The sequence below is a fragment of the Chenopodium quinoa genome, unplaced genomic scaffold, assembly GCF_001683475.1.
Source record: "Chenopodium quinoa cultivar QQ74 unplaced genomic scaffold, ASM168347v1, whole genome shotgun sequence".
NCBI lineage: Eukaryota > Viridiplantae > Streptophyta > Magnoliopsida > Caryophyllales > Amaranthaceae > Chenopodium > Chenopodium quinoa.
This window is the reverse complement of record NW_018745617.1, coordinates 2,165,485-2,187,622: the sequence shown is the minus strand read 5'-3', so window position 1 is coordinate 2,187,622 and position 22,138 is coordinate 2,165,485. Positions and strand designations below refer to the sequence as shown.

Sequence of the window (22,138 nt, the reverse complement as noted above, 5' to 3'; positions counted from 1 at the left end):
AAAAGACAAGGCATAAATAGGAACTTAGACAAGGCATAAATAGGTTGATTAAAAGACATATTTATAACACTTCAAGTCATTACAAGAAATTATAACTACTTAATACAGCTTACTATTACACACCCCTAGCCATTAGGAAAATTACACCCATTGACAAACCTATACAAATGGCCATGCCCACCCAACCAAAACAGCTGATTGAAGACACCTTCCCTTCATTGCACTCCCTGTTCATTCTCTTCCTGTCAGCGTTCAAGGCCTTGCATCTCATCTTCAAATTATCAACTTCATTAAGTAGGCACCTCCTTTGGCCACTGATTTCATCAACTTCCCTTTTCAATTCATTAACTTCACCCTTTAGCAGCTTCTTATCCAACAACAGGTTGTTGATAACCCCTGTTTGCCAATCTGTTCCATCAGGTTGATCAACCCATTCGAAAGCTTTGCAACCCCTTGTTTCTGTTATTGGGTCATAAAACTTACATGATATGAACTTCCTGCCTGGATTCTCCCTTGTCCAGCTAGTGAGCTTGGCCATTGGCACACCACACTTACATTTTCTGGCCTCAGGAGGGGAAGAGCTAACAAACGACATAATCTGCATCAATTTTAGATCGACAGTCACATTCGTCAGATTTGTACACTGACGAATTAACATTGACAGCAACAAAATTCATTTTTAATTTCATAATACGAAAAGCCCCAAATTCAATTTCTGACGAACCCTAATTTCGCAATTGGGCATTTAGATGCGTACATAACATAATCCAACCATTAATCTGAGTACGAAACAATTGCAAATAATAATTGAAGAGAATTTAAACCATAATTACCAAACAACCGAACAATTGACCGCACTCACCTGTTTCAGCAGCTTCAATCTGTTCCTCTTCTCAAAAATCGTGGAAGAATCGTGAAAGAATTGTTTCAAGTATCGTGCAACAATGCAATGCGCTGCTGCTATTCAATAAGAACAACAATTTCGTTCATTGGGGGAGAATCGTGCAAGAATGGTTCTTATATATCGTGCAAGAATCGTGGAAGAATGGTTCTTATATACAGATCTTTTAAAAATATATCCGTTGGGGTGGGCCCCACTAACAGTTCTGTTAACGGAAGATGGATTTTGGTGTTAACTTCCAACTTTTATATTTTTGGGAGGTGTTAAAATAAAAGTTTTTTTTTGGGGGGTGTTAAAAAACATTTTCAGCCTTTTGTAAGGTGTTAAAATCCAAAATATCCTAATTTTTATTTAAAATAAGGCATATGATGCCAATAATTGTAGTCACATTTATTTCAATAATAATAGCATATTTATTTCAGCCTGAAATAAAAAATTACAATGACTTTTACTTATTATTTATTTAACCGAGTCAAGGAGTCGGACGCAATGGAAGAACGAAAATAAAAAAACCTTGAACAAGCAATGAATTCGCAACGAATGCGTCACTAAAAAAAAATCGGAAAACCTGAAATTTCACCGTGTCACGGTGAAAAATCCCGTGACACGTTACAAATTCCCGCGTCACGGCAATTCCTTTTTTTTTTTTTTTTTGTGCACTCTGGTCCACCGCGCCACGGTGGACTGTACCGTGACACGGTGGAATGTCCCGTGTTGCGAAAAAAACCCTTTTTTTTTGTCGTGACGCAATGCTGAACTGACGCGCATACTTGATCGACAAAGGGAGGATTTTTATTTTTTAAAGTGGCCGGGCCCCCTTGAGGGGTTGCCTACGTATCCTATAAAAAAATCAGGACAAACGTAGCTCTATTGGGTCATGAACCCATGCGACTAGGCATAGAATTTCTTGAGTTGATGCAAGTTGGTTAAATTGTGGAAGCCGTTACCGTCCATGTCTACCAATTGTGCCACTCTGCTAGACAAGATGGCTTTAACAATGTACGGGCCTGACCAATTCGGTCTGAATTTTCCTCTTGGATCTAACACATTTTTACGAAGTGCCTTAAGCACCAGGTCACCCTCTTTGATGTTCCTAGTCTTGACTTTTTTATTAAAATGTCGCGCCATAAGCTGTTGGTAGATTTGGACATGATGCAAAGCTGCCAAGCGTTTTTCATCAAGTAAGACTAGTTCATCATATCTTGCTCTAATCCAGTCCACTTCATCTTATTGGCTTTCCAATGCGATTCGAAGAGAAGGGATTTCGAGTTCTATTGGTTGTACAGCTTCAACTCCATAGACCAAAGAGAAAGGAGTAGCCCCCGTTGATGTACGAACAGAGGTTCGATATCCCTAAAGGGCGAAATGTAGCTTACTTGGCCAATACTTGTAATTTTCTGTCATCTTTTCGATGATAGTTTTCACATTTTTGTTGGCCGATTCGACTGCACCATTTGTTTGTGGTCTGTAAGGTGATGATCTGTGATGCTTGATGTGATATTTCTGTAATAATTCCGCGCATTTGGCTTGGAAATGTGTTCCATTATCACTGATCATCCCATGTGGTACCCCATAGCGGCATATGATATTTTTCTCAATTAATTGAGCTACATGTTTCGCCGCCATCTTAGCATATGAGGCATCTTCGACCCATTTGGTGAAATAGTCGATTGCTACGAGAATAAATTCATGCCCCCCTTGTCCTGGTGGTGTTATTTTCCCAATGATGTCGATGCCCCAAGTGGAAAAAGGCCATGGAGAAGTATATGTGTAGAGAAGCGAAGGTGGAACATGCTGTAAATTTGCGTAGACTTGATACTTCATACATTTCTTGACGTATTCGTGACAATCTCTCTCCATAGTAGTCCAATAGTAACCTTGTCGTTGAATCTTTTGGACTAACATCTTTGCATTCATGTGTGTTCCACATATACCGGCATGAAGGTTTTCCATGTTTGTATGTGCTTCTTTCTTGGCTATGCATAAGAGATTTCTTCCCATTGCAGTTCTCTTGTGGAGTTCTCCCCTGATGAGCACATATTGTGAGGCCAGGAGCCTCAAAGCGCGGCGTGCCCTTTTATCAGTATTAGGAGGGTATTCTCCTCTTGTCACATAATTAAGGATATCTGTATACCATGGCTCTTCATCTTCTTCTTGTGGTTCTTGTTCATCGTCGAGTGCGTGAACATAAGCCGGCTCATATCTTCTTTTTATGGTCAGCGACATTCTGATTTTATCAGTTGGAATTCGCATCATTGATGCTAATTTAGCTAGTGCGTCGGCGAATTGGTTTTCTTCTCTTGGAAAATACGTATATTCCACTTCATCTAATTGCTCCGTGAGAGTTTCTAAATGAGCTTGATACGTAGCGAGACTTTCACTTCTCACTTTCCATCTCTTGGAGATTTGGTTAATGATTAGTGAAGAATCACCGTAGATTCTGAGTTTCTTAATTCCCAAGGCGACAACTGTTTCTAACCCCAAAATGCATGCTTCATATTCTGCAGCATTGTTGGTGACATCAAAGTCGAGCTTCATGGAAATTGGGATGTGCTCTTCATTGGGTGATACAAGCAAGACTCCTACACCACATCCTTTTTGGTTTGAAGCTCCATTAAAATAGAGCGTCCAGCTATCATCTTCAGTCATGAGTAAATCTTCGTCAAGGAAATCGTACTCATCTTCTTCTTTTTCAAGTTCTTCTAGCGGAAAGTCTGCTAAGAAGTCAGAAACCGCAGAACCTTTGATGGCTTTTTGTGGCATAAATCTCAAGCCAAACTGAGCAAGATTGACTATCCACCTTGATAATCTGCCATTGAGTCTTTTTCGAACAAGTATTTGAGAGGATCAATCTTGGACACAACATGCACCGTATGAGTGAGCATGTAATGTCTTAGTTTCTGTGCGGCCCACACAAGTGCGAGACACAACTTTTCGAGTGGTGTGTATCGCGTCTCATATCCTTAAAGCTTTTTACTCAAGTAGTAGATTGCATTCTCTTGTTTTCGATCTCTTGTGCTAGCATTGCCCCCATCGTTTCTATTGTGACCGTAAGGTAGAGTCGAAGAGGAAAGTCAGGTATTGCTGGCGCTAGCACGGGTGGGTTTGCCAGGTACTCTTTGATTTTGTCGAAAGCTTTTTGGCAATCGTCATCCCATGTGACTAGGACATTTTTCTTGAGCTTCATGAATATAGGTTCACATATCGCTGTGAGCTTTGATATGAACCTACTTATATACTGCAACCTTCCAATGAAACCTCGAATCTCCTTCTCATTTTTGGGCGGTGGCATGGCCATGATCGCCTTTACTTTTGTAGGATTTATTTCAATCCTTCGAGAACTGATCATGTATCCAAGTAATTTGCCTGATGTGACTCCGAATGCACACTTTGCTGGATTTAATCTCATGTTGTACTTGCGGAGTCTTACAAAGAACTTGCGAAGTGCAATAATATGGCATGGGCGTTCTTTAGACTTAACGATCATATCATCGACATAGACCTCCACCTCTTTGTGCATCATGTCATATAACAATGCTGTAACTGCTCTTTAGTAGGTGGCACCCGCGTTTTTCAACCCGAATGGCATTACCGTATAGCAATATGTACCCCATTGCGTGATGAATGTGGTTTTTTCCATGTCTTCTTCGACCATCAATACCTGATTATATCCGGCGTAACCGTCCATGAATGATAGGAGTGCATGGTTTGCTGTGTTATCGACCAGAATGTCAATGTGAGGTAGAGGGAACCCATCTTTTGGGCTTGCTTTATTGAGATCCCTGTAATCAACACACATTCTGACCCTTCCATCCTTCTTTGGAACTGGAACCACATTTTCTATCCATTCTGGATATTTGAATACTCTGATGAAACATGCGGCCAACAGCTTCCTGATTTCTTCCTTGATTTTGAGAGCCACATCCGGTTTCATACGGCGCAACTTTTGTTTGACAGGCTTCATACCTGGAATGAGTGGTATCGTATGCTGAGCTATATCCCTGTCAATTCCTGGCATATCTTGGTATGACCAAGCAAATACATCAACAAATTCACTAAGGAAGTTAATTATCTCTTTGCGTTCATCTTGACTTAGTGTTAATCCAGTTTTTACTTCTTTAACAGTCGTATCATTAGAAATGTTAACTGTTTCTGTATCTTCGATAACTGTTGTTTTATTTTCGTGTTCTTCCATTGCTTTTATTATTTCTTTGTCATTTTTATCATTAGCAAAGCAATATTGATCAGGGCTAGGGGAATGACACGCTTCGTAAGCAAAGGTACTCATTTTATTGAATTCATTGGCTAATACATCAAGAGGGGCAAGGTCGGCTGCGACCTCACCGGAATTATTTGGACTAGAAAGAGAGGACTCAACAAGAGACTCAGAGTTGAACTCTATAACAGAAAGAGGGTCCTCCTCAGACTCTAAGGACTCGTCTACAGACTTAGACTCAGACTCGGACTCGGACCCAGACGACTCAGACTCATCAAACATAGGACCTTCGCCAGCGGTTATTTCAAACTTCTCTCCACTTGGCGTAGTGATCCTCAATGTCTTGCGTCATCCCCTTGAAATGTTGTCAGCTTGGACGATTAACTCGGAGGGGTCAAAATCCTTGTTTGCTATGACAGCTTGAACGAGCTCAGAGTTATCATTGCGGACTGGCTTAGACTCATTCTTCCCCATTCCAAAAAGCAGGTTGATTCCTAGATCATCAAAGTTCGGGCTAGCTGGCCTCTAGGTTGTGAAGAGCTCTTCGTCTCCATCAACAAAGTCACAATTGAGGAACATCTCGAATCATGGTTCACGGATCCCATCATGGACGAATGGTTCAGGGAATTCATAGCACGGAAAGTTTTCCCCTTCCTTGATGTACTGGCCATTGAGTGTTAATGGATATGGATCCTTGGCCATTTCCTTCTTCATGATTAGAGCGTTATTGCGAGCCTTCATCTTCGACAGAGCTTGCTTCACATCTTCTTTTGTTGGCTTGAATCCCAAGCCAAAAGTATCTTTCTTGAGTGCACCAGGATGGCCCCAAGATTCAGCCATTTTCTTTTTGAGTCCGAGGGTCAATCCAGGGAAATGCCCTTGCTTTCTCAGAATGGCATTAATGTTGGTGTTTGAATAAGGATCGAAGTCAAGATGGCACTTTTCCTCCTCTTCGATCACGAGAACATCATCTAGTGAAAACCCTCAAAGATCTTCATCTTCTTCGTCATGTTCGACATGGACGATAGGAGTGTCGATAATTTGAATGCGCATAGGAGAAGCATCAATAGTTATTGGAACCCCTCCAACTATGGCTTTCACTTTCTGGTGCAGCGATGATGGAATCACCTTTAGCTCATGAAGCCAAGGGCGTCCAAACAACAGATTGAAAGAGGCCTTAATGTCCACCACCTGAAATTTAGTGCGACGTTCAATGGCCCCAATAGTTATGTTCAGTATGATAGTACCCAAGGCTTGGCGGCGAGTATTATCATAAGCGCGAATCCCTTGAGTGGAGGGAGTCGGTTCTTCATTCTTTATGCCCTACTTCTTTGAAGTACGGAGTGGGAACACATTAATTGCAGAGCCATTATCAACCAGGCTCATAGGAACATTCATCTTCCTACACACCACGGTGAGGTGTAAGGCCTTATTATGTTGGTCCCCTTCCAGGGGCAGATCCTTGTCAGAAAGCGAAATCAGATTGCTAGTACTTGGCAATTTAGTAGTGAGAAAGTTGACCAGTCTTTGAGGAGTCTTGTCATCATCAACTCCTATTTTCAACAGAGCATTCATCACAGCCTTTCGATGCTCGTGGGAAGTGGCCAAAAGCTTCCATACATTCATCTCCACCTTGGTCTTTTGCAATTGTTTGACCACATCGCTGTTCACAGGGTCGATGGGATCAACTATCGGATGTGATTATGGTGGAGGTGGAGGTGGATTAGGTTGTTGCAACCGTCCACTTCTGGTGAGAACCTTGACCTCAAAGTTCCCCCAAACATCTTTACTTGTGCCAAGAGATAAGCAGGCTATATCCTTGAGATAGACGTCTTCGTCGTCACTATCCCAAATTCCATTCACTTCTTCAGAACTCGAGACAAATACAACTTCTGGCAGAGGTTCATTCACAGGTTGAATGAGTATCGACGGATCAAATGAGACTTCATCTCCCATGATAGCCAAAGCATCAGAAAGAGGACCTGTTTGAATGTTAGGCTTCTTGCCCCCTGGAGGGACAGGAAGTTGATTAGCATCAATTAGGTATTAGATTGCATCCTTCAACCTCCAGCACTTCTCAGTATTATGACCCTTGCCTTGATGAAACTTGCAATAAGCATTGGGGTCATAGCTAGCGGTCCTATTCTCTGGTTGAGGTTTTGGAAATGGTCGGATTGGCATAATCAGTCCTTGACCATGCAAACGGTCATAAGTAGCATCATAAGTCATTCCCAAAGGCGTGTAAACCCTCCTTTGCCTTTGGAATCTTTGAGGAAGAGCATTAAGGGCCAGCACATCATTGATATTGATATTGTTGGTAGCATTATTGGGCTTAGAAGACGAAGAAGAAGGAGTGTCGTTCTTCTTGTTTTTCCAAGTGTTGTTATTATTGTTGCTACCAACAGACTTCATTAGTTCGTCCTCGATATTGATTCCAATATCGTATATAGCTTCAAAGGTACTAAGAGGCAGAAGCTTCAAGTGTTGCTTGTACTTATGAGTCAGATTGGAAATGAACAAGCGAACCATTTCTTTCTCCTTGGGGGATCCACCAGGAGCGCAGCTGTTTCCCTCCACCTGCTTAAGTAAGTGGTGAAGCCTTCATTCTCTTTCTGTTTGAGAATGGAGAGTTCACGTTCAGAAGTCTTGGCCTGAATGCTACACTTGTAACGATTCATAAAGCTTTCAGCAACATCCTCCCAGGTCGCGATATGTTTGGATTCCAAAGAATAGAACCACTGTTGACAGGCATGCTCCAAGGAAAGAGGTAACACCGTAGGGAAGAGTGTCACATCTACTCCTTTAAGAGCCATAGTTGCAGAAAAATCTTTCAAATGGAAAAGCGGATTATTAGTAGGCTTGAATTTGGGAATGTCAGCAGTGGAAAACTTCGCAAGAAGCTTGTCTCTTATGGACGAAGAGGTGACAAGATGTTCCACATAAGTGAATTCTTCAGAAATCTTGCTCATCTGTTCCTTAATCTTGTCCATTGTAGTGGTAGTGACATTGTTTTGACTCTCTTGTTCTACCGTTCTGACTCTAGTGGTGAGTGTCTGCATCATGTTGGACAACTTTTCAATTGTCTTGTTGAGGTTCTCGATGTCTTCCTTAGTAGCCATTGGTTGAAAGTAGACTGGAGATGGATCTTGTGGAGATGATTGAGGTGGTTTCCTTGTACGCCTCTTTGGTATAAGAGGTTGTTGAGGTATTGACTCGAACCGTAACAATCTACCCCTGCTTCTTGACCAAGTGATGTGACACCGAAACAAACACACCTTTAATGACCAAATTTACCTTAACCCATCCGGATTAAAAAAAAAAGAATTTTTTTTTATTAAAAATCTATAATTTTGAAATTCTACTTGTTTATTTTTTTTTTATTTTTTTGTTTAAAAAAATATGGGAGGATACCATCCGACTTACTCCGAAAAAAAACGACACAAAAACAAGACCTCCCTAAAATACGGTCAATAAGTAGTGCACGACTTAAAGTAAAAAAGTGTGTGAATACGATATGTGAGTGATTAAGTGAGGTTATGGACGCGTGTTTTGACCGTATAGCTAGACATGACTCCAAACTGGACACAACATCCACATACGTACGCACAAAAATCGAAAAAAAGACTGACAAGACACTTTTCCTGGGCACTGTGTCACAGTGCTGACTGTCGTGACACGATGCAGTCTACCGTCAGACGGTAGAAAGCCCCGTGTCACGGCACTGTTCACCGTGGCACGACAGAACATGCCGTGACACCGTGCGCAGTTCCAGGTCAGTTTTGTGACACCGTGCGCAGTTCCAGGTCAGTTCCACGATTTTAGGTCCGTACTAATTAGTATGTGAGAATAAAAACCCCTGGTCATGGGTTAAACAAAAGAGTACACATGAAGGTTAGCACCAAACAAGCACATAGCATTTAGGCACGATGATGTAAAAAAAAGTACGCAACCTAGAGTCAAGATCTATGTTCAACTATTGGTCAAGCTTTGGGTGTCAAAAGGGTACCATGGTTAAGAGTTTGGACGCGTTAGCAAGGCATCCTCCCTTGAGGGTGTATGCCAACGGGTGGCTCCGCGAGTTTGTGATGAAATCGAACTCGACTCCATGGTTTGGGTGGATTTAATAACTCGGATGAACCCTTATTGCCATGAGCGTTTTTGGGTCGATAGAGCTTAAATTCCCCGGGGCTAAGACGCATGTAGAACACATACGTTTTTTCTGAAAAATCGAAGGAAGTTGACTGTGCGAAGAGAAAATAAGCCACCGGACTGATTTTAGGACTGCCGTGACATGGCAAAAATTCCCGTGCCACGGTACTATGCACCGTCAGACGGTGCACTGTACCGTGACACGGCAGATTTTGCCGTGGCACGGCAGTCAGAAGATCTGACTGGTGCCCTGTTTTCCTTCATGCGCAACCAAGTTATCCAATTTTTCCTACGGGACAGACCTGAATGCGACGTTAAAACATCTATGCAGATGCAAAAATGCCAAATTAATCACAGGAATATTTTTTCAAGAATCTTTCAAGTCTCATCCACTCATCTTAATTAAATATCGATCACTCAAATCGATAAATAACCAAGAATCCTCCCAGGCCAAATTGTAGGCGTCGCTCGAAGTGCGCCTACGTAAAAGCATGTGGTGAATATGCTTGGCACTCATAGGAAGTGGGAATTGACATAATACGATTAGGGACAAGGTAGGGAGCCGCCAAAAAGTTTTTAAGGAACTTGTAAACCGTTCACGGATCATTAAAAAGGCAACCACGATAAGGGACAACGATAGGCAACAACGATTGACCCGTGAAGGTTACACCCCATTCATAATCCATGAGATTACTAACTCCATATGGTTCAGAACCACGAAAGGAGGATCGGGGATGATGGTACGAAGTGAGTCATGTAGTCACATTCGCCCGTATTGGCCTCTACTCGATTCTTATATTGAAAAGCATTCATGTGATCTCAAAGGCATACAAAAAAAATATTCAATTCGCTTCAAACTATTATTTAACTAAATTGGTTGAATATTAATGCACACATATAATTCTAAAATATTTGTGATGACTTGAATTAATTAACAACATTAAAAAGGATCCTAAACCGGTTGTCCAAATTATCTTATTAGGCATGATTTTCAATTACATATTCCCTTTAACATGCAATATGGTGATCAACAAATATAATAGAACAAACATTAATATTGGAAACAATTTAATCACAATTCCAACAATATAAAATCGTTAGAAAAATAATAGAAATAAAAGGAACATAATTCTTACTTTGATTCTGTTTGTTTGCAACTACAAAATAATAAACAAGTTAGTAACTTCAAGGAAATAATAAAACAATAATTAAATTAAATTAAATAAAGTAGAGTTGATTTGGGGCCAAACCCTCAAACAGTTCTACCTTTCACGCCTTGGCTTAAGGACAGAACCACGAGTAAAATATAGACTCCTTTGAGCACTTGAAGAAGGAATTTTGAAATGAGAAGGGTAGGCTAGTGTTTAGGCTAAAGCATAGAAGAGAGAAAAGTAAAAACTAGATAATTAATTGATGCCCCGTACATCAGAAATGAGGGGGGTATTTATAGGGAAAATGTGCTGAGGGAGCACACGGAACCCTAAATTGATAAAAACCCTAAAAAGGGTATCCCGCGACACGGCAATCTGTACCGTGACACGGGAAGTCCAACCGTTAGACGGCAAACTTTCCCGTGACACGGTACATTTTCAGTGTGACGAGGGAAATTTTCAGAAAACGGGAAAGAAAACGCGTTAAGGGTTTACGCGGAAAAGACACGGAATGTCCCGTGTCACGACAGACTTCCCGTGTCACGGGAAATCCCACCGTCAGACGGGAAGGATTCCCGTGACACGGTGGCTGTCTACCGTGGCGCGGGAATTCCCAGCCCACTTTTCCGTCTAAATACATTTTTAACCCTAATTTCATTCGGCATTTTAAGTGCCGATTGATAATTTCGGGCCTTTTCTGACTTATTATTATTTGGCTAAAATAGGAAAAAAATTAAATAAAAATAAACAAAAGGTTTGGGCCAAAAATAAAATAAAAAAGGGTTTGGGCTAAAATTAAATAATAAGTTTGGGCTGAAATAAAAACTATGCTTTTACTAACATCAAGACTAATCCATGGACCTTTCAAAAATATGAATTTAATCAAATACGATTTTTTAAGCACTCTTGGGATTAAATACTGAACCCGACCAATAGTGGTGGTGAAAGGTTGTTCATCATCAGGTTTGGTTTTGGGGAGACATTTTTAGGTGTCTACAACCTCGAACCTTGGACCTTCGAAAACGAATATGACCTTGAAACCCGGAACACCTACAACCTCAAACACGAGGGTATTACCACGAGATAAAATAAAATAAAATAAAGATAAAATAAAATAAAATAACTTAAAAATAAAATCAAAATAAATTAAATAAAATAAACAAAACAAAAATGAAAATAAAATAAAATAAGAAAATGAGAGAAACTAGGAATTATTAACTCAAAATAAGAAAATAAACTAACAACTATTAAAAAGTACAAATATACTCAAAATAAAGATAAAAGACGAGAATAAGTAAATACAAGAAATAAAGGATAAAAAGGGTGAAATTATTGGAAAATAAGCCGGAATATGACTCAATAAACACCCTAAAAGTGACATAAAAGTCACTTATCAGTCAAGTTTATACCTTGAGTTGTGTCAAGTCAATGAGTCAAGCAACGCTAAACCTTAGGTCAACCCTAAGATGATTAAAGATATTGGCAAAGTTCTATAGTCAAAAATAAATACAGGTGCAGAATAGGGAAGATCCTACTCCAATTCTTGGCGCCAGAGATATTTCAGCAGCGACAGAGCTCGAAGCCTCTCAGAAAGGTGATTTCAACCTCATACAACAATTTCGGGTTCCTTGGTACGCCAGTTAGCCCCTATAAGCAATTTGATATGATTAAGTAGTCGGTTTGATTACAGTTTAAGTGATCGACCTGACGAAAGATCGTCTCACTTAGCTTAAGCGCCTAAAACACTAGCTAATTACAATCGGTTTAAAAGCAAGCACTTAAACGACAACATTTCCAAATATGGATTGTCGCGCATTCTTCTTAAATGACAATGAATTGTCGCGCATTCTTCTTAAACGACAATATTTCCAAGATTGGATTGTCATCCCTGGCAAGGTTTCCAAGCATGGATTGTCGTGCTCCTTCTTTGTTTAGCAAGTTTTTCCAAGTTCGCATTGTCATACATTCATAGATCGCTGGCATGTTTTTCGAGATTGGATTGTCATACACCTAGTTCCCTATGGCAAAATTTCCCAAAGGATTGTCGTAGGTCTCTACTCATCATAAATTTCGGCAAAGGTTCCTCAATGTGGATTGTCATTCATTTCAATAAGTGGAAAATTTTCCCAAAGTGGATTGTCAGTCGACTCTGTTTTGCAAATGTTCCAAGACGCGAATTGTCAATAGTGGCAATATTTTCCTAAAAGGATTGTCGCATAGCGTTGGCAAATTTCCAAGGTGGATTGCTTTCAAGAGTTATATTCCAAGATGTGGATTGTCGATCGTAGCAAAGTTCTTATGAAAGATTGTTACAAAGCATTGGCAACTTTTCCACAAATTGGATTTTGACAAGTTTTCCGAGATACGGATTGTCGCTTCATCGTGGCAGCATTTCCAAGGATGGATTGTTACGTGGCATTGAAAACTTCCCTAAATCGGATTTTCATACATCATACAAGAGTTATGTTGGCAACTATTCCCAAATAAAAGAGGATTGCCGACATACTGGTTCACAAGCAGTAAAGCGCCGACATACTGGCATAGCAGCATTAAGGATTAAAAAGCAGTGATCTTTTCAAAGACTATCACACCAAAAATTGAAGTCATAGCAAAAAGAAGCTCTTTGATCAAAGGCGCGTGAACATATCAAACAAAAGCTCTTTGTTCAGAGATGAGTGAACATCGAAACAGCAATGTGGCGTTCCCTAGACTGTGGAGAGTTGTCACAAACAACAGAGGATTGTTTCAAGAGAAGCAATCTTCGATAGTATTCCCTTGGACGTGGAATACTATCATAGCGGAGGAAGATCGTTTCAGGCGAAGCAATCTTTTATATTGGAAGCAGTTACGGGCGTAGCGGTTTTCAAGCGGGATGTAATTCTCTAGCTTGCAGGAGGTCATCAAAACAATCGGTTACTTTCAGAGACGTGTGCTCGACGGTGCAAGATACGCGTTTCTTAACTCTTTTATCTGTTTAACTAATGCTAGTTTTGCAGGTATCGGCGTTACAAGAGTGGTTTATGATCGCAGAATCTCCGTCCCTATCGCTACTTTGACTTTTGTTTTCAAAACTTGCGTTTCTCTAAACTCAATCAAAGTGGGGGCTTCTGTAGACACCCATTTGTGTCTCCCCAAAACCAAATCCAGTGATGAGTACCTTTCGCGTAAAATCATAATCGAATGAAGTGAAAGTGTGGAAAGTTTAGTGTTGCGGATAGTTTTAATTTCTTTTCTCTTCTCTCTGTTTTTGAAAACTTATTTTAAGAAAAAAGCCAATCCATTTGGTTGGTCCATGATATGGGTCCAATAGTGGTGTAGTTGGATGAGGTTTGACAAGAGCTTTCCAACGATATATTATAAGCCCAATTCCGATGAATATTGAGGAAGTTAGGGCCAATTTACTAAACTGGGCCCGGTTTGAGCCTTATATGCGGCTCAATAATCTAGAGGAGCGCCTAATATGATTTATCATTCCTAATGCAATTAGGAATGGTTTTAGTCTTCTAGATTCTTCTAGAAGGTTCTTTTCATTCCTAATTCAATTAGCATTGATAAATTGACTTTTGTTGACTTTTCAGAGTTTTAATTAAAATCAAAGAACATTTTTGAGGAAAAGATACGATTTTATCCTCTTGTACGGAAAAATTTATCTGATTTTCAAAAACGCGTCAAAAACAGGACTAGCGCCTGACGCCAGGCATTGGCGCTTGGCGCTAGCATTGGCGCCTAGCGCTAGTGTTGGCACTTGGCGCCAATTAGCCAGCGTTGGCGCCATCTCTGTTTTGCATGCGCCATACTCTGTTTTGTTAATTTTATCTTTTTTGGCTGATTTTCTCTATAAATAACGTATTAAAACTCCGTTTTCATTCACCAATTCTCATCAACATTCACCTACAACCAGTTTTCAATTCTCTCTCATTCTCTTTAATCATTCGCTAATACTCATCAAGATTTCCTTAATCATTTACCATCTCTTATTTTTTTTCTTTTTCTAAACTAGTCTTTTATATACAAAATTCCGCATTCACAAGATCTAGAAACACCTAGCCATATTCGAAGTTGGCTTCGCCCAAGACGTGAAAGGTTTAATTTCTGAGGGTTTGGTCGCAAATCTCTATTTCAATTATTTAATTTAATTGTTTTGATTATTATTTTCCTTGAAGTTACTATGATGTAAAAATCATGATATTATTTGAAAGAGGCATCGAAGTAAGTACTTTAATGATTTTTATTGATATTATGATGTAGAAATCATGTTTATATTGTTATTATGATATTCCTAGTAACATGTCTAGGGTAATTTTAATATAAAATATGATTGTCACGATGCTTCCTATGTTCTTCTTAATATTTGTGATTGTTAGTATCATGTTAGGGCTAAAGATTTGATTTTTATTGCTTAGTGACATGCTAGGGTTTGTTATTAATCTTGTTAGTATCATGCCTAGGATCTTGCTATAATTATTATGCTTTAATATTAACATGAACATGATTATGATTATAATTGTTATAATTTAAGATGATTATTATTATTATTATAATTTTATGATGATAATGATCGATTATGATTATTATTATGTTGCTTGATATTTTATTGTTATTGCTTGATCATGCCTTTTATTGCATGTTTAAAGGGAATTTAATACTTGTAATCACGCTTAATAAGAAATTAATAATCTTGTTTAGGGTTAATTTGATTATAATTCAGGTGATTGCCAATAATAGTTTTATTTGTGCCTTAATATTCAACCAACATAGATAAACAGGTTTAGGGTTAATCCTATTGATTGCATGTTAGTCAGAAAGTGCACATGAATACGATCAGAATACAGTAGAGGCCTATTATTAGGGCAGGTTCAATCTCTTTTAGGTTGGATTTGTACCTTCATCCCCAAACCCTTATTTGGTTCTAGACCTTGAGTTGACGATCTCTTGGATCGTTAAGGGGTGTAACCTTCACCCTGTGAACGGTTTACAAGTTCCTAAAACTTGTTGGCGACTCTTTTGCTCTATCTTCTTCCCTTTTGGACGCCACCGTATTTTAGTGTATGATTATAGTGGGGTTCAAGCTATGGGTTTAATGCTTGAAATATTCCCTACAGTAGGTATGCTTTTATACGAAATAATTGTTTTATTTCTAAAACTTAAATAAAAAAAAGGAAAAAAAAAGATGGTGATAGAATTGTAAAAAAGGATTTTAGTTAGATATATATATGCATGAAGATTGTGGGATGAAATTACATATTAGTTTAGAATATATTTAAATTCAATGAGATGAAATAACAATTTTTATTATAACGCAATTACATATTAGTTTAAATAATATTCAAAGTCTATGAGATGAAAAGACCATTTTTATTATAATTTATTTATTTAATGTAATGTGTACTAATTAATTGGACTTTATTTTATTATGGTGAAATGAAACACGAGTAGTGATAGACCACTACCAGGTATGGACTCATTGGGTCCATACCAGGGGCAAATATGTAATTTTGCGCAATATTTCCATGGCAAGTCATCAGATTGTACTATGGTGTAAAAAAAATATTCTCTCTCCTCTTACAATTCTACAATAACAGTATTCAACTCTATGATAACTGTATTAAAATTAACCATAACAGTATATAATTCAATAATAACAGTATACAAGTCAATAATAATGTAGCACCGACAACCAACCTCTACCCCCTCATATCCAAAATCTTTCGATCTCTGGGAATTGAACCCACCGTTTTTCATGGCTGCAATTGTAAGTATAGACCTTGAACATTCTTCGTCAACCTTCGACTAGCATCTTTCATCAACCAACCTTCGAATAACTCCTTTAATTTGAATCGGCCACAAAATTCTCACCTTCAGTACATCGAGCACCGCTCCTTGAAGGGAAGATTCCTGCAACTTTGATGGGGTTTTTGTGGGACTGATTTTCCGACCATCGAAGCTTTTTCTCGTGAGTGGTAGTTTTTTGAGTTCCTATTTTTTTCACCCTCTAATCCTTCTTCCTTTTCCATTTTGTTTTAGCTTTTTAAATTTTACAATTTTTTTTTACATATTTTTTTATTGTGGTATGGACTCCAACTATCCATACCTGGTAGTGGTCTATACTTACTCAATGAAACACTTCATTTTCTTACTTTAATTTAATTTGCAAGTTATATAAATGATATAATTCATAAAGACTTAGACATAAATATTAAGGGAGGTGACATGTGACATATGGGGATAAATGGGTAATTAGTGACTTGTGATGCCATGTGTCATATGAAAAATTTGTAGTTTGTGTTATTAAATACTAAGTATGTATATGCTTAAATAAAGTAACCAAAGATTAAAGGACTTTTCTTAATTAATTGGTTAATTAATTTGAGCTAATAAATATGTCTAAAATCGAGTGATAATTCCTTTGAGTCAACCCGGATTTTATATTCCCGTATACTGCACAAATGTCAACTTGTTTAGGTCATATTCGGAGTTCTAAAATGAATTACGTACAACTTATGGATCTGTAGCCCCGAGTGTTATCTTTCATTTGGCATTAGTTTCGTCCGATTCGGAGTCACATATCAAAATTTATGACTAAAATACAACAGCCTATTCAGTTTAGTGCACATACGTCAAGTCTTAAGTTAGTCTTTGTTTGAGTCTAGTCACATAGTCTAGTCCCATGGACATAACACGAGTCTTGAACATATCACTTGCATTCACAAGTATTCACACACTTTTTTACATACTCTTTTCACACCATTACCATGTCTTAGGTTCATGCATGAGTCACTCTTTCCATCATTCGAGTTGGGGGTCCATCTTATTTCGGAAATTTGTATAGCTTTCCAAATTCTTTCGACATTCAAATTCTTTCATCTTTCCACTCTCTTACGTGCTTTCTCCATGTGTGTAATTTCTATTCCATTCCATGTTCTCTTCCCATCTATTTCATGTTGAATAGAGTTTGAGTCAAATAATTAACAATAAATATCCATAACTTCCCTTTCCGCAACACTTGGTCAAGGAGAGAAGGACGATCAATCAAGGACAACACTTTTGTCCAAGTACTAATTTTTGATAAACCGATTCGACAAAAGAGAAAAGCTAAGAAGAAAATGGCATCTAAGGAAGAAGTCAACGAACTTAGGAAGGACGTGGCTAACATGATTGAAATGATGAAGGCTATTACTCTTCAAATCAATGCCCATGTGAAACAACAACAAATGGAGCAAAATGCAAGAAAGCTTGAGCAAGCTCTCCAATGACTATAGGTTTCAGGGCATTAGCTCACAAGGGGTCTTAGTGGACAAGGAACTTCTTCCGGAGAAGTTCAATTCCAATGACATCCCGAAGTTCAAGCCAGCGGACAATCCTTATTTTCACTTAAGGGCTTTTGAAACTATAATGAACATTAAGGGAATTGATAGGAATATTTTTCACTCTTTGTTCTTACTATCTCTAGAAACCGTTTGTCAACATTGGTTCTTTTCTCTTGATAAAGAGAAGACCTCTACTTCAGATGGAATAATAAACGCTTTCATTGATAGATATAAGTGCAACATTAAAGTTGAAACAGACCATAGACAACTTGAGATGCTAAAGCAAAAAGAAAACGAAGGGTTCACCTCTTTTTTTAACAAGTGGAGGGAAACTTCCTCTAATATGGTTAAAGTCCCTACTGAAAAGGAGTTTGTAAGAATGTTCATCAAGAACCTTCAAGACAAGTATTCGAAGCATTTGAAATATCAACATAATTTTAATACTTTCAAGGCCGTCTACGACATAGGTATTGAAATCGAAGATGACCTTGCAAAGCAAAAAGCTACTAACAATAGCAACAACAGTGGCTGGAAAGGAAAGAAGAACGACAATCCTTCTTCTTCTGAAAACACCCACTCTAGCAACAATGTTAGTGCCTTTGATCTAAATGAAGTCTTAGCCATGGATAACCAAGGATTTAAAAAGCAACTAAGGAAAGAGTTCACTCCTATTGGGATGAGCTATGATACTGCCTTTGATCGGCTCCTTGCCAAGGGACTCATTACTCCCATTGGACCTATTCAAGATCCCGCACCTGAGAAGAGATTGCCTAGTTAGAACCTAGATGCACATTGCAAGTACCATCAAGGTAGGGGTCATACTAATGAGAGTTGTTGGAAGCTAAAAGAGGCCATCCAATATTTGATCGATAGTAACAAGCTTCACATACCTCCAGCTGGTAAGAAGAGCGAATGATGATAAAGCACCAGACAAGAGGCAAGCTTCAACGACAAGATTTTGTGACCTCTTTTTCTATCTTTTTTTCCTATCCCAATTAAGTCTAGCATAGGCACCTATTATTTTCCATTAGATTTATTTTGTAGGATCTTTCTTTTCTTTTTAATAAAATGAGCATTTATTTTCTTGCATATGATTATCACATTGCATTGCATTAAAAAAAAATCCATGTCGAACTAAGCACAAGGTATACTTATGATTAGAGGCACCCCTTCTAGCCATATCATATTACCTTTCTCCTTTCATATATACATAATCCTTTCTTGATAAACCACTTTGAGCCTCGTCTAACGATAGCCCTTTCTTTCTTCGACCCGCATCTACCTAACTTTGGGATGGGATGGTGTGCAACTTATGCATTTTTCAAAGAACAAAAGCTTGAGTAATTTTAAAAAATTAAAATAAGCAAAAATGATAAAAGTGTGCAAAAGTACAAGTGTTCCAATGTCTTTGATATGAATAGATATTTGATATGAACGCATATCAGATTGAGTCTCTTATCGAGCGCTAGGTATCGTGCTTGAGAAACATGAATGCCAAGTGAGTGATAGACCGCATGATCATGATTTCCCACTGTAGGGAATATTTCAAGCATCCCACACTTGAGCCCCACTATGATCATACACTTAAGCATGGTGGCGTCCAAAGGGAAGAAAGCTAGAGTAAAAGAGTCCCCAACAAGTTTTAAGAACTTGTAAACCGTTCACAGGATGAAGGTTACACCCCTTCACGATCCATGAGATCGCTAACTCCATAGTGGTCTGAAACCATGACTGGATATTAAGGGATGAAGGTACAAATCCAACCTGAAAGAGATTGAACCTGCCCTAAAAATAAGCCTCTACTTTATTCTTCTTGTATTAATTTATGACACTCATTTGGTTTCATTTGGGATACCTTTTAGTCTCTTAATATCTTATGTAGGGAATATTTCAAGCATTACCTCAAGCTTGAACCCCACTGTGATCATACACTAAAGTACGGTGGCGTCCAAAGGGAAAGAAGATAAAGCAAAAGAGTAGCCAACAAGTTTTAGGAACTTGCAAACCCTTCACGAGGTGAAGGTTACACCCCTTAACGATCCAGGAGATCGTTAACTCCAATAGGTCTGGAACCATGACTGGAAGTACGGGGATGAAGGTACAAATCCAATCTAAAAGAGATTAAACCTACCCTAATAATAGCCCTCTACTTTATTCTTCTTGTATTCATGTGCGCTTTCTTACTAACATGCAATCAATATGTTAACCCTAAAATTGTTTAATCTATGTTGGTTGAATATTAATTCACAAACAAATATATTATTAGCGATCACTAGAATTATAATCATATTATCCCTAAACAAGATTATTAATTATCTTATTTAGCGTGATTACAAGTACAAATTGCCTTTAGACATGCATAAAAGGCATGATCAAGCACTAATAATAATAATATCAAGAAACAATAACAAATCATCATAATCGCAATAAAGCATAATAATAATAGAAATATCCTAGGCAGGATACTAACATGATTAATAACAAACTATAGCATGTCAAGATCAATTCTTTATCCCTAACATGATACTAACATGATAGAAAAAATAGGAAGCATCATAAACATACATGATATTACAAATTTTTAGTTATTACCCTAAACATGATGCTAGGAATCATAAAGACATCCTAACATGATACTAGAAATTAATAAAATAATCAAATCATGCTTTCTATATCAAAATAATAGCAAATAAAACAACTTACTTGGATGCCTCGTATCTCTTTCTAATAAAAAAATACACGCGTTAGTAACTTCAAGCAAAATATTAAATCAAACAAATAATTTAAATAATTGAAATAGAGATTCGGGACCAAACCCTCAGAAATTATCAACCTTTCACGTCTAGGGCGAAGACAACTTCGAACTTGGCTAGGTGTGTCTAGAACTAATGAATGTGGAATTTTGTAAGAGGGAAGGTTTAGAAAAAGAATAGAGAGAGAGAAAGCTTCTAGATTTCAAGGAGAAAATAGAGATGATGGTTGTGAATGATGATTGTGAATGAGTGAAAACGGGGAGATACGACCCCTAATTATAGAAAAAAATAGTCCGGAAACAAATCAAGTCATATTCGGAATAAAATACCACCTATCGCCAACGGCACGAGTTAGCGCCAGACGACAAGCTTAGCGCCAGGCGACAACCTTGTCGTCTTACGCTAAGTCAGAAATCAAACGCGCTTTGTACGCGGAATCCTCTTCTTAATACAATTAAGAAGCTAATTTTTGGTTGATTAGATTAAAATCAGGTTTGTGACAAATCACTTATTTTATTCAAAATAAAACTCATTAAAATATAATTATCAATCCTAATCCTATTAGAATTTTAAAAAACCTTCTAGATTAATGATAAGAGCTATCAATTGGAATCAAAGAGCTATCTCCTAATTGTTAAGCTAGGGTTCACTATGAATAACAAACTAAGAGAATCACAATCAAAACCAATCAATAATTGCAATTCCTAAATCAATTGGCGTGTCATTAGCAATTACAATGCAATCTATCATAATTCTCAAGGCCTAATCGAATTACACACATGTAAACCTTCACTAATCACTTTAATCTCAAAAATCAATCAACATAATTCCCAAATTAATCATTCATACAAGTTTCACCCAAATCCTAGCAAAAAAACTATTCAAATATCGTCATCTATCAACTAACCACTATGGAAATCAAGAATCAACAATATATCAAGAATAATTACACTAATCAAGAATCAAACACCAAAATTAAACCAAACAAACATGAAATCAAACAAAGCAATAAGGAGAGATAGAGTTAAGAATGCTCATTGATAATAGAGAAGATCTTCAACACAATTTTCAGTCTTGTATCTTCAATCTCTCAATCACCATTGAAATCCTTCACTTTCTCTCTCTAAAACTACTCCTAATCTAGAGAGAGGAACTCCCAATCTACCCTAATTCTCCTTAGAGGAGAGAGAAACTATTCTAATCTAAATAATTTCATGTATGAAGAATAAAGAAGGCCCTACAATATATATAAAAATGGAGAAAAAAAAAAGAAATCACAAAGAAAACCCAGAAACCCGCGCTCGCGGAGAAATCGGCCGCGCCTGCGGAGGAGAACAGTGCACGAGGGAAGCTGCGCCTGCGGGGTGCCCTCGGCCATCCCTCGGCAAGTTCCTGGTTAGAATTTGTGCTTTTGAGGCTCCAGCCACCCGCGCACGCGCTGGCAGACCTCGCGCTCGAGGCTAGCCCTCAGCCAGCCCGCGGCTGTAGGCTGGGCTGCTTTGCGCTGACTGCTTGGGTGCTCGCCTGCTCCTTGCTGCCCGGGGCAGCTTGCTTGGGCTTCTAACTAGGCCGATTGTAGACACCCATTTGTGGCTCCCCAAAACCAAACCCAGTGATGAGTACCTTTCACGTCGAATCATAATCGAATGAAACGAAAGTGT

At 38.4% G+C, this 22,138-nt stretch overlaps 1 protein-coding gene across 1 annotated transcript; it reads right to left on the bottom strand.

Moving 5' to 3' along the window:
• Window positions 1-44: 44 nt before the first annotated feature.
• LOC110716622 lies at window positions 45-1,203 on the bottom strand. The gene is made up of 2 exons (XM_021895269.1): window positions 863-1,203; window positions 45-598 (listed from the first exon to the last, which is right to left on the bottom strand). The coding sequence occupies exon 2, from the start codon at window positions 593-595 to the stop codon at window positions 116-118; it is 480 nt and encodes a 159-aa protein (XP_021750961.1). The 5' UTR covers window positions 596-598; window positions 863-1,203; the 3' UTR covers window positions 45-115.
• Window positions 1,204-22,138: the final 20,935 nt, after the last annotated feature.

Coding starts and splice junctions, on each gene's coding strand:
- LOC110716622 (XM_021895269.1), bottom strand. CDS start 595: ATGTCGTTTGTTAGCTCTTCCCCTCCTGAGGCCAGAAAATGTAAGTGT.